The sequence below is a fragment of the Oratosquilla oratoria genome, chromosome 18, assembly GCF_046742065.1.
Source record: "Oratosquilla oratoria isolate Oo_2021 chromosome 18, ASM4674206v1, whole genome shotgun sequence".
In the NCBI taxonomy this organism is placed as follows: domain Eukaryota; kingdom Metazoa; phylum Arthropoda; class Malacostraca; order Stomatopoda; family Squillidae; genus Oratosquilla; species Oratosquilla oratoria.
In genome coordinates this window covers 32,066,165-32,084,520 of record NC_134794.1, presented here as the reverse complement: position 1 = coordinate 32,084,520, position 18,356 = coordinate 32,066,165, and the positions used below count along the sequence as shown (strand labels likewise).

The following is an 18,356-nucleotide window of genomic DNA, read 5'->3' as shown; positions in this document are numbered from 1 at the left end:
CTGAACCGAGAGGAATGAAAAAGAAAGACTGGAGATGAAATTCTGAAGTGCACGTGAGAGTTAATGCACTAGAAGAAGGAGAGGAACAGAGAAGGAAAGACGGGGATGTTGTCGACTGACTGGATGGAGGAAGGAAAAAGAGGAGGAGGAGGAGGGTGAGGATTGGAGGGCAAATACGGGAGAGGTAAAGGAAAACCAACATTTGTTATTCATCTACCTACTTTTACAGCAATCCCTCTACGGCCGCTGTAGGCACTGAAATTTTAAAGTTCAGATGAAGAAATACCTACGACCAACAACGGTGCAAATTAGTAAAAAGCAAAGAATGACAGACGCTGAGAGATCAAGACAATTTACCATGCACTTTTTTTTTTTTTTTTTTACGAAAGCTATCTCCTATTCAGATCATACGCCTCCCCCGTGACGGTCATTCGCTCTCCAGTACGAGGCAGGCGGTGTAACTGTGGTAACTCAGCAGTAACTCGTGGAATCTTGTTCGCACCCTCAAAATGGCCTCCCAAGCCAAGGGCGTGGGAAGGTGGCACGAGTCAATGTCCTCGTCCTCCTCCTCCTCCTTCCTCACACTTGACTCGTCCTCGTCGACTCGCTAGAAGTCAATCAGAGTGCCACGGCCATGGACGAGCACGAGTGTCACTCAAGTGCCACTTTCGTCCCCCAACTCTTTCCGTCATCAGTACAAGAGGTTTTCTTCAACGGGCTCCTTGTTACCACGTTTCCTAGAGGAAAAGCGTCTTGACACTTCTTCCTCCTCCCCGGCGTCTGCAGGCAAGTGTGCCAATGTCAATAGTGCCACAGTATTATGACGGACTCGTGCAGCCACCTCTCGCGTTCCAGAGTCGAAACGAACGAACCCGCAACTCGTAAGACCGAATGATGTCACGAGTCCAAGGACGTCAACAAAAGCTCGTGTTTGAAAAAAAAAAAAAAATTGAGACGTGTGTTTGTTTTCTCTCCCTCGTCTCACTGGCTGGCTGGTGCCTCGACCGGAGGAGAGCCCTTCAGAAACATCACTCCTCGGCTCACGGGAAGTTCCGCCAACAACTGCTAATCCCATCAGAAAGTGTTCTTAATGCTCCAAATCCTTTCCTATTAGGAACAAGGTATCACGAACCTCCAATAAACATCATCTAGGTAAATATCTAGATTTCGCATCATCTGTGAACACAGGCAGCAAGTTAGCTAGCACGAAAACATGCTTCTAGAATACCGGACACCTTATTACGGCCCATCTAGAGGCCACCTCACCGATCAAGAGCATCTAGAAAGAGAGACGCTAAAGCTTTGTTAGTTCTAAAGCTTTAAGCAACAGGAGGAGAGCTGTGCGGCCAAGACTCGAAGGCTAATGGGTTAAGAGCACATAACCCAGTCCAGAAGGTTGTCTAGTCCCCCCAAGGCCCAGGGGAGGTTCCCCTAGAAGTAAATCAAAGCTCCTCTGCGAGGAGGAAGAGGAGGAGGAGGATGTACTACAAGTGTAAATGCTATTTACACAAGCTCAGATCTTTTCTCTCGGAAAGAAGAAGGAGGAGGAAACAAAAAACAGAAGAAAAAAAAATGAAGAAAACAACATACTTCTGCCGAGTGCGGGGACTTCTGTCCAGCGCTGGCTGTTGACGGGTCTCCGCCACAGCTTTCCTAGAAGCGAATAAAACAAAATTGAATCGAATAATTAGGTTAAACAACCCGAGAGTTATGGCGGGGTAGAGGGATGGCCCTTGATCCACGAGGTGCTAAGATGGGTCAGGGGTGCGATGAGGGTGTTCTGGAGGGGTATGGGAGGTGGATAGGGGGCTAGGTGTATATTTTGACTCAGCAACAACCTTATTAGGGAGAAAAGGACCTTTGATATGTATGTATATATATATATATATATATATATATATATATATATATATATATATATATATATATATATATATATATATCATTTAGGAACATAAGAATTTATTAGACCAATGAAAGGGACGACCGTTTCTGGGGGTCATTTTAGATTACATGGGAGGAGGGCTCTGAGTACACACAAGACCTTACAGTCATCTTATCCCATCAAAGCCCATTTTTCTTGATATTTTATTTGGCTAATCCCAAGCTATTTCATTCAGCTTAACAGGGGCACCCCTGGGCGCTAACGGGTCACTGTAGAAAAGAAGACAGAGGAGAATAACAACAAGAGCAAGATCAGATATAAAAACAAGAAGACCGTACAATCATTTAATCCATAATTCAAAAAAGGGCAACATATCATACCTGAACAACATATTGTTTTCTAAAACGATTTACAACACTTATTCCTGTTGGAACAGGGAATTTCAGACTCGAACTTTGATCAGATGAAATATATACATATTATATATATATATACATATATATATATATATACATATATATATATATATATATACATATATATGCATTTTTCTCTACAACAGATTTCTCGCAGACCTATCAGGTAAAACTAGGATGTACCTTTGTCTCGACGCGTACCCTGACTTTTGTATGTTTATTCTATCTAAGGCCAGGTGATTTTATTCTCCTGAAGGTGGGTGGGCATAAAGGCGTTATCACACTAAGCTATTTTTCCTCCAACCTCCAAATAATCGGCGATACCGTCCACCTCCAGAACTTTTCGGGCGTAAACTATGGCAAAGTATTTTGTTTTCTCAACATTTACACAGAATGTCATTTGGTATTATGCCGGAGGAAAATCATTTCCCTCCAGCATTTCAAATTCCTTCCCGAAAGCTGTGGGCTGCAAATCGGCTCCAACAGTCGGAGGAAAAATAGCCTAGTGTGACAACGCATTAAGATCTGTTTAGAGCGCTCTTCCAAGTTCCATCTCCTGGCTCACATTTGTCCCACAGTTTCCTCCCGCACCTTCCCACAAAGCACCCCCCCCACACACACACACGCAAACAATGTAAAAACATATTCACAATCAAATATACTCGTTTACTGACAAATCCAATCAGTGTGATCAGACATTCCGAGAGAGAGAGAATAGAGAGGAGAGACAGAGAGGAGAGGAAGAGAGAATAGAGAGGAGAGACAGAGAGAGAAAAGAGAAGAGCGAGAAAGAGAGACAGAGAAGATAGAGATAGAGAGAGTGAGAGAGAGAGAAATTATGACAAAGGCCTTTACCCTACCAGTCACTGGCACTGCATATCACCCCGCCATACCCTAAAGGGGTTATCACACTGGGCTATTTTTCCTACGACTGATGGAGCAGTTTTGCAGCCCGCAGCCTTCGGGAAGGAATCCTATATGCTGGAGGAAAATAATTCTCCTCCGGCATAATATCAAACGACATTCTATGGAAATTGTTGACAAAAAAAAAAAAAAAAAAGAGCTATAATGATTTTCCGTCAGGAAAAGCCCTGGAGGTGGGCGATACAGCCGACGAATCGGAAGTTGGAGAAAAATAGCCCAGTGTGATAACCTCCCTAAGCCAGTAGTACTGGATACACACACCAGCTGTGGGGAACTGACACAAGCCAGCTGGCTTTCGTCACGGCCAGGGTGTCAGAAGTCGGAGGTGACACGTCATCTGAGGTAAAAACAACCCCAGCTGACTCGTGTCACTAGTGACACGTGTCCTCGTGACACTTCGTGCCTCCTCCCCCTCCCACCGCACCTCTCCATGTGTGTCCAAAGAAGGAAGACTATCGGGCCGCTTTGGTCCATCGAGTTTTCCTAAAATGCGGACACTTGGGGCAGAACAAGGGACTCGAGCCTTTCCCCAATTATTTCAACATTCCATTACTACAACTCAATTGTATGATTGTATGTAAATGCTTCCCATAGTGGAGGGAATAACTCCGAACATTCAAACCCCCGCTGTACTCGGGCGTTTGTGGGCCTGTGTGGGGAGGAGATCGACACGGCCTCGGCAATGAGGGAAACCATCCCCGTTCTCGGAACCTCTCGACGACCGCGGAGGCGAACGCCCGCCCACCCGGGCTCTTGAGGGAGTGGCGCGGTTCCCGCCGAGGACGGCGTTGGAAGGGAGGAGGAGAGCAACAGTTTTTTCCTCTTCTTCTTCCCCTTCCTCCTCCTCCTCCTCCCCCGCCCTTCCATACCCACACACACAAAATCCTGAGGTGGGAGAGTAAGGGAAAAGTGTCCCTTAGAGGGTAGGGCGAGATGAGGAGAGAGGAGGGAGTGAAACAGGGAGCGAGAGAGAGGAGAAGGAAGGTGAGGGAAGGAGGAAGAGAGAAAGAAGGGAGGGGGAGAGAGGGAGGGGGAGGGTGGAGGGAGGGAGTGAAGGAGGGAGAAGAGAGAGAGAGAGAGAGAGAGAGAGAGAGAGAGAGAGAGAGAGAGAGAGAGAGAGAGAGAGAGAGAGAGAGAGAGAGAGAGAGGGAATGTAGTAAAGAAAAAAATTCTAGGTGTGGTGTGTGCAAATGAATTTGTATCGGCGAGTTTTTTTTTGTTTGTTTTTTCCCTTCCCTCCCTTAACAAGTGGATATTACATTCATCTCTGGTATTTTCATCAGTAGCACTGGGTTTAATGTGCCCCAAGTTCAGAAGACACGTCTGTGCCTGTGTGTCTTTGCGAGAGAATGCCAATCGTGGTAGATTCTAAGAAACAGCACTGCTTACATTAAACAAACGTTGACCATGGCTGAACATATTTGTCTAAACAAGAAAATGCTTGAGGCTGCCGAGTACAATTTGTTGCATAAATACACCAAATGCTCGGTCAGAAACGATATTTTGCTCGACGAATGAACGACGAAAACCAAAGCTACAAGTGAATAAACAAACAAATGTCGACATTTTGACAACGACAGACTTCAATTCTTTGGGTGATGTATTTTTTTTATTCCTCTGTTGCCAGGCGATTTTATTAATTCCCGTACCACCCCCTTGCCAGATGAGAGAGAATCATCAATCTTGATAGCGTACAGAAAAATAATTCCCCCTACCCAACCACCCACCTCCTCGACGACGACAACAACGACGCCACCACCAAAAGTCCCAACCGCCCTATCAGACCAAGACTTACGTCAAATTATTTCCACTGTGCTGGCTCCGTCAGATATATCTGGTGTTACTGCTGGTGGTGGTGAGCGAAGGGGTGGGGGGCTACATTCCTTCTCTTCCTCTGTCTTCTCCAACATTTGCCAACAATTGGTTACTGTAGCCCAAGCGCTATGTATGTTCACGAACTCACTGTACACAAGATCGTGTATAAACACACACACACACACACACCTGTTTCGTGGCACAGTGTTAGTTCCCGATTGCCACTACGGCGGTCCGGGTTCGAATCCCGCCCAGGGCTGAAGTAATTTCATCTTCGCTGCGCTGTGAGTCGTTACTCCAACTCTCGTGGGCGGGGAGTTGTATGTGTGTGTGTGTGTGTGTGTGTGTGTGTGTAAGGTGACAGCATTACCCATAGATCGGTCATGTACGAGCTCGGAGGTCTCTTCCGGGAGGGAAATAGCTGTTGATCACGAGTCCAACATGTGATCCAAGACCATGGTGAATCACACATACACACACGTCCTGTCCTTTCATGACATTACGTGACCGCACATCACAAGCTCTTCTGGGCAAACGTACGTAAGCTGCATGCAAACCTCACTGCCTTCGTAATCCGTAACGTTTTTTTTTTTTAATTAGTAACGGTTTTTTCATTCGTAACGTTTTTTCATTGGTAACGGTTTTTTAATTCGTAACATTTTTTTTTATTCGTAACCGTTTTTTATTTCCACGACGGGAAACTTTCCCTCACCCTCTCCCTTTAGCGCCGTGACGCGACTCACTGATTATTTTTTATGGACAGACGATATCCTTCAGCTATGGGAGGCCGAACCTCGAGTCCTCCTCCGCCCCATTCCAACTATAAAAAATTTCCTGCAGTTCTTAACTAGAACAAAATGAGTAAAACACATCACAGCGATGAAAGGTCCAAATTCAAAATTCTCCGGACCTCTGCAAGGTGATCGTTGCCACCTGATACTTGCTTCACACTCCTTAAGTCTTCCGTTTATATGATAATTTTTAGGAGTCGCATGTACCCACTGCTTTCGGTCACCGTAAGATTACCTTCACAGAACCTTTACGGTGACCGAAAGCAGTGGGTTCGATTCCTACATGTGACTGTCATAAGAATAATTAGATTAATGTCGCTGGCACTAGCGAATTTCTCTCATATATATAATCTTAGTCGGGTTAATGCTAAACGATTCTAATCAGCGTTGAGAAAGTGGGTGGGAAGAGGTTGTTGAAGGAGAGGGGGGGGGAAGGAGAGGAGTAGAGTGGGAGGAGTACAGGGAAGGTAAAAAACTGGTCAACACACCTCCATATACACAAGGAGAACAAACACGAACAAGTACCTTTCTTTGAGAAAATTCAACCTCATCGCTGGGCAAGTGGAAGGTATTTTCCCCTTCATTAAATAAAATCGCCTGGCAGCCAAAACAAATGTACAAATGACTAATACCAGATCCCTTCCTTAGGCCGAAGTACTGAATGATTAACAAGCGCAGCATCGCCGTCTGCCCAGGTTCGATGGGCCTTCGTTCTTGTGCGTCTCTCGACGACACCTTCCTGGTCTCCCCGACGTCATTCCTTGTACTCGCAGCATTCACGACGCCAGAGCAAACTGACGAAGCATAAGGGGCGACTCATACCGAGAACCTCAACCCCCCCTCCCCACCCCACACCTGGCAGACAAAACTTATGGAAAATGGACTGTGTGCATGACAAGTGAGAGATTGGGAGAGATAGAGAGAGTGAGAGAGAGAGAGAGTGAGAGAGAGTGAGAGAGAGAGAGAGAGAGAGAGAGAGAGAGAGAGAGAGAGAGAGAGAGAGAGAGAGAGAAAAAGAGAAAACAAAGACAGAATGAAAGAAAAAAAGAGAAAGAGATATAGAAACAGAGGTGAGAGGAGAGAAGAAAGAAGGAAAAGAGGAAAGATAAAGAGCACACTGGAGCCCAAACCTAGAGGAAAGCTGGATGTATAAGAAAAGGTTAGACAATAATTTACCTCCTGCTCAACAGTGATGAAGCAGTTTGGCCAAAATGCTGACATAATCAAAACATATAACACATACAGCTCATGCTACCAAAGCCAAATCATGCTAGAATTAGTTTAATCAATTTCAGCTCCTGCCTAAGAGGGCACAAGCACCAAAAGCTGAGACTGATCAAGAGACGTTTAACCAAGCTCCAGTTCCACATAAATGGTATGCAAATTAGCAACTGCATGTCAAAACAGGTTATGTTAGTATCGTCAAAGGTCACATACGATTGTCATCTATTGAATTTAACAACACAAACAGCCATCTCCAGCAATAGAATCTCACAAAGACCAATCAAGACTAGAATTGATACTTTTAAATGTCACTGAAATATGCCATCCTTCATTTAAAGCTTAAATAGAAGTCCTTTGTTTCTTTCTGCTCAAATGTAATGACACTTCCAACACTTCCAGATGTCCCATCAACAGCCTTGTAGTCCACCTTTTAGTTCTAGAACAGCATTCAACATGCTTTGGAGACATCACTGCTAGTTTTCCTCAAGCAGACACCTAAAACTAGGGGAATAGGTAAGACAAGGCTTTCACCCCCCTAAACAAGGCACTCCTGTCATGCACACAAAACAAGACTTAATGCAATATCATTCAACAATGAGAAGGGAATAATCAAATTCATTGCAGTTCTGTTGTGCATGGCAGGTACAGCATGGGTCAGAAGCCAGCAAAGTATCATGTGATGCAGACAGAAAACTTTAAGCTTCAATTACTCAAAAGCAGCACTCGCATATTCTTGCAAATGTATTTCATATAAAACATAATTCTGCAAATAAAGCCTTCCTGCATTCACAAAGCTACATAAATGCATAAATTCTAAGGGCCATGGTGGGTAGGTAAATAGCTGGAATATATAAATTGGAACTGCATCATGATTTTTACCCATATAAAACATACTTCCTAACAGTAATAATGGCTACCTTAAGATTTATGGATAGGAAACCTCCCATTGATTTCTCAGGGATGAAACATGGGAGTGCTTTTTGAGGTATTAGTGTGGGGCAGTTTTTACATCACTGGTTAGCAGCAGAAGCAGCAGTAGGAATAGGAACAGGAGCAACAGTAGTGCCAGTTGTGGTGGTGGTGGGTTGTGATTAGTGAGTGATGGTGGTGGAGAGTGGTGAATGGTGAATTTTGGATGATGGATGGTGGTGGATAGTGGGTGGTGGATGATGGATGGTGGTGGATAGTGGTGGACCAGTTACTGGGAGTCAGCTCTCCTTATGTGAAACATGAAGGTCCAGTCCTTAAGGTTGCATCTCCAAATAGGAGTGGGTGTTAAGTTCTGAACAAGAGATGCAGGGAGACCATTCTCTCCATCATCTATCTTCTACTATAGTGAGTCCTCCTTATACAGTAATTATTTATCTGGTAAATTCACAGTTACTGTATTTGGTAATTACTACCCTCGATTCCATTTACAGTAAGAAAAATTCACAGATACGGTATCTGCTAGATATTTTGAAGAGGAAAGAGCAGGGAGAAGGTACATCTGCCATATCCTATTATTACATGTTATAATGGGTTTGCTATACAGTAATTTCAATTTGCAGTAATGTTTTCAGGAATGCATATGTACCGTATAACGTGGACTTACTGTACCACCTACTTGCAGATACCTGTCATTGTATCTAATTGCTAATGAAGCCATTACACTATTTTGTATCTAATTGCATCTATTGCATTATATCTATTACATTATATTGTATCTAATTACACTATATTGTATCTTATTGTTAATGAAGCCATAAATTGCTAATGAACCCATTACACTATTTTTCGAATTGTATTTCACATAACCACCTTTCTATGGTACATACAACCTTCCCCTTACACTATGTATTAGCACTTATGTGCATTAACCATAATATCCATTCATCATCCACTTCAAGAATGATGCCATAAATCATAATTGCATAAGAAAAAATATATAATAAATCAAAAATAAATAAATACGAATGAGATTAGCTATCAATGTGGCTTTCCGTTTATCACAGATTACTCCTGATATTCAGCACCATTACAAAACAAATGTGTCACTGTATTTCACAAATCAGTCAAATAAACAACACCATTAACAGTACTTCTGACCTTAACCAAAGGACAAATACTGTAATTTAAAACATTATATTGAAAAAAAATTAAATTGTACATTATATTGAAAAAAAAATTCAATTGTTGATATGACTAAAAATGAATAATAGCATTAACAAATCAGTTCTACATAGGCTACAATGAAACAACCTTCAGTTACGACATTCAACTCAAGGTAATATTTGCAAATAAACAAAAGATGGTAACTTCCTGGAAGCTATGCACCAATGCTTTTATTAAAATCCTTAGTACTAACAATTTAATTTGACATACAATCCCATATAATGAAGGTAACAAATGTTGCTTTGAGTTTGACTGGGAATACACAGTCCCAACTGTAGCTGGCACCAGTCCTCAGGCCCCATAATAAAATCTTAAAAAAAAAAATATATATATATATATATATATATACATATATATATATATATATATATATACATATATATATATACATATACATATATATATATATATATAGAGAGAGAGAGAGAGAGTGAGTGAGTTGTATTAGTGTCGTCTGTTCCCATGTCAACAACTTGCACCAGAATGGGGGCAGTCACTTATGACACAACTTGGTAATTATGATACCATAAAAAACAATATTGTATTTGATGGCATGTAAGACTCGCTTTTTTAACACCAAAAATGTCTCAAAAAGTACCACTAATCCCCAGTCTTATATATGAAGTTCAGGATTGGTAGGCCAATGTTTACACAAAAGGGCTACAACACTTGATCCTAACCTAACTACATATGATATCAAAATTTTATTTAAAAAAGTTTTTTTGTTCAATTCAACCAGGATGGTCAGACACAAATATATTTTTTAGCATCCAGGAGGAGCCAAGATAAGAGGGAGTGGATTTGTGGAGATGGAATGGGTGGGAGTGGATTTTATGCCCTTGTTTTATTGGCTACCTCCCTTGTATGGGGGGAAAAGCAGTTGGTACATGTATATATGTAATTGTAACAAGTTAAGCATTATTATATGTGTTTGTATGTACATCAATAGTGATTCGTGTCATACCTACAACATGTATGGTTATTTTTTGCTACATGGAAATTAAGGTTTTCCATTAAATTTGAAATAGTGGTGAGTTATGCTAATGGTGATTGCCATTATGTACTTAGCTACTAGCACTGACATATATTGTTCCATTCTGAAAGCACTTTGTCATCTTTACAAACTACTGTACTTTTATCAATTTGACATCATCATGACATACCCACAATTTTTTTTCTTAATATTGTCCTGTATTCCATGCTGAAATGGGGGAGGGGGGGTCATAGGACCATGGGTCAGTATGTCCTGAAGACTACAAATCCCTTTGAAAGAAAATGCAAGATACACAGATAACTTCCCCTGAACACAATGTTTTTGTGCTAATCACAACATATTAAATACAAAATCACAACACTGACAAAACTCACAGAATGGGTGACAGCTTATCACTGTTAATCACTATAAAGCAGATGAAAGGGTTAAAATCTTTAACACTGACTTAGAAATACAGTACAGTAACACTCAAAGTCAATATTTTGACACATTCTTTGTTACTGGCTTATAGCCAAAAGTGTACAGCTTATGGCTTAAGCTCTGGAGACTGATACCTGAAAGGGATCCTGATATAGATACTGAAGGTGTTGAAGATGAAATCGGCAAGAGATGTTGCATGAATAGAGATGGGGAAATACTTCCATTGCCTCTTCATCTGGTCATACGTCTTTTTGAATTTCAGGCTTCAGCCCATGCTGGAGTCACTTGATGGAAATTTCCTGGAGAATACATTCCTGCCTGAAGTGGGCTAAATACAGGGTACATCCACTAGGAATAGGTTTTCCTTTCTCATCAACATTGTTGTAGTTGTTATCTTCATCCTCAGAAGACCTGAGCTGGTACTCACTGGTATGTTCAACCTCCTTCAGCAAGTCAGAAATTCCTCACTCCCAACAATCCTGGCAAAAGTGATGATCACCTTGGGGAAACCATCATTCAGTCTTGAGCTTCAGGGTTTGGCTCACTTCATCAATGGAAGTGACAGTCCTAAATGTTGGACCAATTCCAAAATTCAACGAGTTCATCATTGGAGTTTGTTAATCTGAGCACACTGGCAAAGGTCAAGTTGGTGTAGGGCCTGTAGGCCCTCTTGAACACACTTATGACCCCTTTGTTGAGGGGCTGCAGTACTGTTCGGAAGAAGGAAGAGAGCCTGAACATTTCCATTAATGCTGGCATGGGAATGCAGATGGCCTGGGGTACTGTCATTCATCAGCAGGACCTTGAACTGCAACCTCTTGCTCTTGAGGAAGCCCTTGACACTCAGGATGAAGTAGCACTTGAGCCATTCAATGCTGATGAGGCACATCATCCAGGCCTTTTTAATAAACATGAAATATACTGATAGGCAGTTCAGGTTCTTCCCTTTCAGCACCAAGTCTATGCTCTACACATCACTGTAGCCTTCAGCACACCTGAGGAGTTAGCACACATCACAGAGATCCTGTGTAAGCCTGGTTCACATCCTCTTTATGCAGGTTCACTGGACAACTTCCAGAACAAGCTCATCATGTACATGGTGAACACCTGTTCCAGAAGGTATTCCTTCTCAATGATATTCAATTCTTCAGAAAATTCATGGGCATAACCTGTATCAGCAGAACCAGCCTCAATAGCAATCCTGACATTGAGGTTGAAGCACCTCTTGAAATTTGCCATCCACACATTGTTGGTGATAAACTTTTCATGTGACCAAAACATACTATAAAATTATGACCAAGATTGGTGAATAGCTACAGGTAACATAAGTTACCTGTATGAACTGAATTCCTATCAACTTCATCTATATTTCCTACCTCTTTTCACACAAGAGCCAACAACCACTTACTACCATAAGCTGGCGACACAACTATACCACACTAATACAACATACAGTCTACAATTTCTTCTCAGAAAGATCTATAGGAGGACCTGAGGACAAATGACTACTAATGTGAATCTGTAGGCTTCCAGTCAGTATAACTCATGGCAACAATTATTACAACAATAAAAATAGAGGACATAAAAATAAACCTGGAAATGTATCATGAAATGGTGGGGGTAAACTGGTTCTGGATTCCAGGATCTGCAGTGGAAGAGTTGTGCCATGAAGCATTTCCCAAGACCCAAGCAATGTGACAGGGTACAGGGATGACCCTTCAACCCAGAGTTGTTTGTTGTTGTTGTTCCCTAAACTGTCTGTCCAAGCAGTCCCATCTCCCCAAGGAATGCCATGGCTGAAATGAGGTTTTCCCACAATTGTTTGCATGCGTGATTGTGTACAATGCAGTCTTCCATGACGTGTTGAAGTGTTACATCCTGGGCATTTGTCCACAATGCAGTCTTCCATGACGTGTTGAATAGTATGGGGTGAAGTGTTACATCCTGGGCATTTGTCCACAATGCAGTCTTCCATGACGTGTTGAATAGTATGGGGTGAAGTGTTACATCCTGGGCATTTGTCCACAATGCAGTCATCCAGTCTCTTCTCTTCATTCCAGAGTTAACAAAATGGGTTTTGTGTACAATGTGCATATATGCATTGACTCTGCTATCCTTTTTTCATAAGAAGGAAAGGACCTTGGGTTTATACAGGTAGTCGTCGACTTACGACCTATGTGACTTACGACTGATCGACTTTACGACCACGAGATGGTGCAATAATATCTAACATTTAATAGAGTAATAGAATTGCAATGTTATGCCTGGCAGTGCAGTACATTACTCCGCACGCTGCGAGACGCGAGTACGATAGTTTTCGCAGGCTGCCGGCAGCGTCAGCATCCCAGCCAGCTAAATATTCTTTCATTTTGTTTGTTTCAAGTAAAATGTTTCCTAATTTTGCATTGCATTTTGTATTTTTCTATGTTTTGCAATTAATAAAACATAAACTTTTTTATGCCTAGGCTAGTTTGTTGTCGATAACAATATGTTCGGTACAGTACTTGAACGAAAAGAATTAGAATGTGTTTTGTTGAAATAAAAAAAATCCTAATTTTGCCTTATATTTTGTATTTTTATGTTTTGCAATTGATAAAATGTAACAGCATTTTTTTTATGCCTAATCTGTTGTCGATGACAAAATGTTCGGCACAGCATTTTGTATTTTTATGCTTTGCGATTAATAAAATGTAACAGTAAACTTTGTCTATGCCTAGTCTGTTGTCGATAACAATATTTTTGGTACAGTACGTAAACGAAAAGAATGTGTTTCAAAATATTTTTTTCCTAATTTTGCTTTACAATGATTTTAATGTAACCAACAAAAAAGAATTTGTAGGTCAAAGATGACAGGACTTTATTCAGTATGCGTAGGCCTAGGCTACGTTTCCTAACGAAAATGATAAAAAGTTAATGAATATTAAACAACGTAGCTCAAAGATAAGATTTTATTCAGTATGCATACGTTTCCTAAAGAAAGTCTGATGGTAAAATAATACAAAGGTTAACAAATACAGTATTAAATATCATAGGTCAAAGATGATAGGATTTTATTCAATATGCTTAGGCCTAGGCTACGTTTCCCAAAGAAAATCAGATGAAATTATAAAAAGGTTAAAAATACTATACAACATAGTTCAAAGATGCTAAGATTATTTCAGTATGCTAAATACAGACGCTCCTCTACTTACGTTAATTCGTTTTACGTTTTTTTCGATTTTACGCTCTCCGTAGTTCAAACGATAATTGTGCATGACGCTGCGTCCATTGTTTACATTGCACAAACGACAAACTGAACATGCCTTGCCTCATCCTCCTCCCCCTCCTCCTCCACCATCTCAATTTATGTTGCTTGAATTTAATTTATTTGAAATTAATGTTATTATTTTACAATGTTATGTGTATAATTAATGATTTAGGGGTGTTTTATAAGATACGGTAATAGAATTTACGGATGTACAGTACAGTAACAACTTACATTCATTTTCAACTTACGTTCGGCCGTTCAGAATGTAACTAAAACGTAAGTTGAGGAGCGTCTGTATACAATATATATATATATATATATATATATAGATATATATATATATATATATATATATATATTATATAAAGGGTAATATATACTGTATATATATATAGACCGACTTGCGTCCAGATCGACTTACGACCTGTCTGTCGGCACCGAACTCGGTCGTAAGTCGACGACTACCTGTATATTAATACTCCTACCTGGTAATGCAGGAAAAGCCCATTACACACACTGGTTATTATGTTTATCATCATATCATGGGCAGTATGATATAAATATCAAATCTTATAATATTTAATAAAAAAAAACATGACTCCCAACCCCATGTTAAATATGGTGGTAATGCATAAACATCTTAAAAATTACCTATCTGCTCTGTACTTAAAACTCGTCTTTACCACCTTTAACTCCACCTCTTCAGCACACTACTGTTACCAAGCACATCACTGCTAATTATCGCCAATGAAATACTAAATAATACTCTCAGCAACTGTTTTTCCTACACACTGTTTGTTCCAATAATAACAGTTCCACTTAAAGGGATTTCTTAAAATCGAGCTGGGACCTTTGTTTTAAAAATCTTGTCACATCCTCTGGTCCTATTGACTTATATTTGTTTCAGAACAGAGTACGTCTGTAAACCTTTTCACCATGCATCCCAGATTCACAAGTATCTTTTATACACAATGTTTCTTCAAGTTTTACAGGCCTGTGTCAGTAAGTTTCCTAATACTTTCTTCATAAAGCTTTCTGAAAGAATATATATGGTGGCCTTTTCTAGACATTAATTGTCCTTATCTGTTTTTATTAGCAACTTAAAAGGCCTACAATTTTTTGTTTGCACATTTAACTTACTTTAAATGTAAAGTGTACATATTATTACTATTAGATGCAGTTATTACCATATAATTCTATACTGTAAAAAAAAAAAAAACTTTCATTTAAGGAATTTTATGTCAACCTCCTATGGTCGGCCTAACCAAATGCTTCTGTGAGCCTCAAATTCCCCAACCCAGATCCTAATAAGGAGTAAAAGATGGTTTATCATAACTCAAGAAGTTAACTGCAATTGTGTGTGAATGAATGTGATGAGAACTACACAAATTCCATGAAATACCAGACAATCTTATCAAGGTAAGAGAAATACCCAGTATTTACAAGTTCAAGATGGCAATCCTTTATGAATGACAGAATAGTTGTAAGTTTTATGACTACTGCCATAAAATCTTATTCAGTTGAGGAAACTCACATCATGTTGAAAAGTTATAAAGTAGCTATTGCCCAAGTTTCGCAGATTGGACAACCATGGCCTCGCAATAGCCATCAAAAGTCCAAAGGACCTCCTACAGAGCTCTTGGGGGAAGAAAACATACGACTTAATTGTGTTATTTTAATGTGGCCCTGAATTTACGTCACTATCTGGAAAGAAATTATGACGACTAAAAAAGAAAGAAGAAAAAGAGAGGGAAGGAGAGGAGAGACATAATGTTGGTTGTCAGCTCATCTTGTAAAAAAGCTGAACACTAGTTGTTGAAAAATAAAAGATATATTGGTCCAAGTCTGAAGATCTAGCCCAATGGACTTTTTTGGGGCATTATGCTTCCAGATAATGGTCTTCTAGACCCATCACTGACACGCCTGGTGTATACTGGCCCTGTCAAGTAACACAATTTACTTTCTCACCCCTCCAAAGCTAAATGCATCAAAATAAATTCCCAAAATCTATTTCATTACAATAAAAATTCAAATTACCTTAGTTTCAATACAGAAAGGATTATCAGTAATTTATTTTGCTATGCTCAGCACTAGAGGTAGCAGCTTGTATTATCTAATGGAACCACTATTATACTCCAGTAACCAAACACTGACTTGCCAGTATCATTTGATTTCTGAGTGACTGACTGTCTGTAGTGCTGCAGAGAAAACTGGCATCTGTATGTTCACAATCACATATCATAATCCCTGCATCAAATATGATATCTTATTGTAAACGTTTACCCAACCAATAATACCTTCTATTTCTATCAATTATACTGCGACTGTAAATAATTACATTCCACATCTAGAAATTACTTTTTTTTCCTCCTTGCTCCACCCAAAACTTTGTTCAATTATAACTAAAATATATCATAACATGATACTTCTGAAACATAGTCTATGTAACATAGCTGTTGTTGATCATCATACACTGTACGTCACAAACGTGCAAATAATTATTATAATTATTTGCACGTTAGATATTATTATAATATCTAACTAAACTTAATTCTTAAAGGTGACGCAATGGTGGCCCGATCCCTCACAATTTACAAATAAGTCATCAATTTCCCAAATAGATAACTTGTCAAATAAAGACACTCTATATCTACAACCAAACAATAAAAGAAAAACTAATATAATTACCTCTGCAGATCCTGGAAGTTGCGGGATGTTGAGTTTCTTCAACCCTTCCGAAAGATCATGTACATCAATTCGCCCGTCGTTGTTGGCATCTAACTGCCTGAAAAGGTTCCCTATTCTTTCTTCCTCCTCTGTAGTCAATTCATAACAGTGGTGCACTCTAGTTGCACTTGGAGAGCGATCGTTTGATTTCGACATGATTTGTGCACTACACTCATAGATTGACAAAAGGAACGAAAACTACCACTCTCCCGCCTGCTCACTGTCTAACAGCAGACTACACTGGTGCTATCAATACGATGAAAATAACATACAAGATTGGAATCTTTTACAAACAGAGTTTGAATCTATAAAACAGTTTTAGATTGTAATTATTCATATAAATTGCTGTTCTTTTTATGACCTTGGTAAAATTATATGTGGCAAGTAAGCATAAGTTCTATGATATATCATGACTAATTTATCTAAAATAGGGTGAACTTCACGACCATCTGCAACTCCATTACTAGATGCTTATATTTGACTCTTTTCATAGTACAACTACTATCCACAATAAATACATATTATATTCAGATACGTACAATATTCCAAATGTATTATTACATAATTTTACACCCGAAAGTTTACAAAGATTTTGTGAAAAACTGCACTGCACTACACAAGCCACACAGGCGTCGAGGAAAAATGCATATCTACCTGAAACCTGATGTTTAGAGATATTCGTAATAGTGGCTAGCGTTTACCTATAGAACTAAGTTTCTGAATCGCAGTTCGTAACTTCAACAACGACAGCCGACAAAGATTGGATACGCGACACATCTGCGCAACATTTGAATTCTAAATTCAACATGTTACGGAGCAACGTAACGAAGAATACCCAAAAGTAACAAGAAATTGTAATCACTTTATCTAACTATACTTGTGGTTTTTTGTATAGAATTAAAAGTTGGCCATCCTAATTTTCCTGTTGACTGTGTGCTATTCCTTATGTATAGCATAGGCAATACACCATAGGAGCAAGGGAGACTGAGCTGCTTACTACCTGTTGAATATTTCTTTGACAGCCTTATGCGTTTCATAATTGTTACCCTCTTTAGTTTCTATTCGAATGGTTGGCATAGACATTCCGGCCGGATATGGTAATAGGATTCACAATAAGATGGATAACTGAAAAACAACGTAGTTAAAATTTGGAGACTGAATTGAAAACGTATGGGCTACCGAAATCTGCCTAAGCATGGATTACAGATATAAAAGGCATCAATCCGCTGCTATGAACTTCTATCAGTGATAAATAGTAATATTAGATTGGCGAGGTTCGGAAGCTTGTAGTGTTTACTGTACTTTCACAATAAAGTAATGTCGTAGCACATTAGTGAATTAAACTTTTTATCCCACCGTCGGAAAAGAAGACACTAATGTCGAAAGTTCTGTATATTTCGATACACTAACTGTGATCCTCTTCAAGCATTCTGCTTGAAGAGGATCACAGTTAAAGAGGCCTCACACTTACCACCTGACTTAGCTGCTCAAGAGATTAATACTCACTTTGCCTCTATCTGCCAGACCTTACCCCCCCTTAACTTCTCCGGCCTACCTGCCTACCTCCCCTCTCCCTCTCCCCCTGCCCCCATCCAGAAAGCTGACGTTGCCACTAAACTAAGTAAATTAAAGTATAACAGATCTACAACACCTGATCTACCTATCAAAATCTACAAGGAATTTGCCCCAGAACTTGCCCTCCCACTTTCCTCCATAATTAATGCTTCACTGAGTCAAAACTCCTGCCCCAGTGACTGGA

General features: G+C 39.9%; 1 protein-coding gene across 3 annotated transcripts in view; it reads right to left on the bottom strand.

The window, feature by feature from the left end:
* Positions 1-16,841, bottom strand: part of LOC143035147 (calcium-binding mitochondrial carrier protein SCaMC-2-B-like) — a 194,337-nt gene extending 177,496 nt beyond the window's left edge. The window contains exons 1-2 of one of the 3 annotated variants that reach the window (XM_076201769.1): positions 16,559-16,841; positions 1,591-1,653 (exon numbers count right to left, since the gene is read on the bottom strand). In XM_076201769.1, coding sequence (XP_076057884.1) covers positions 1,591-1,653; positions 16,559-16,753 — 258 coding nt within the window. In that variant the 5' untranslated portion in view covers positions 16,754-16,841. The remainder of the gene's footprint in view (positions 1-1,590; positions 1,654-16,558) is intronic. The other 2 variants (XM_076201773.1, XM_076201770.1) reach the window with 2 other exon arrangements.
* Positions 16,842-18,356: the final 1,515 nt, after the last annotated feature.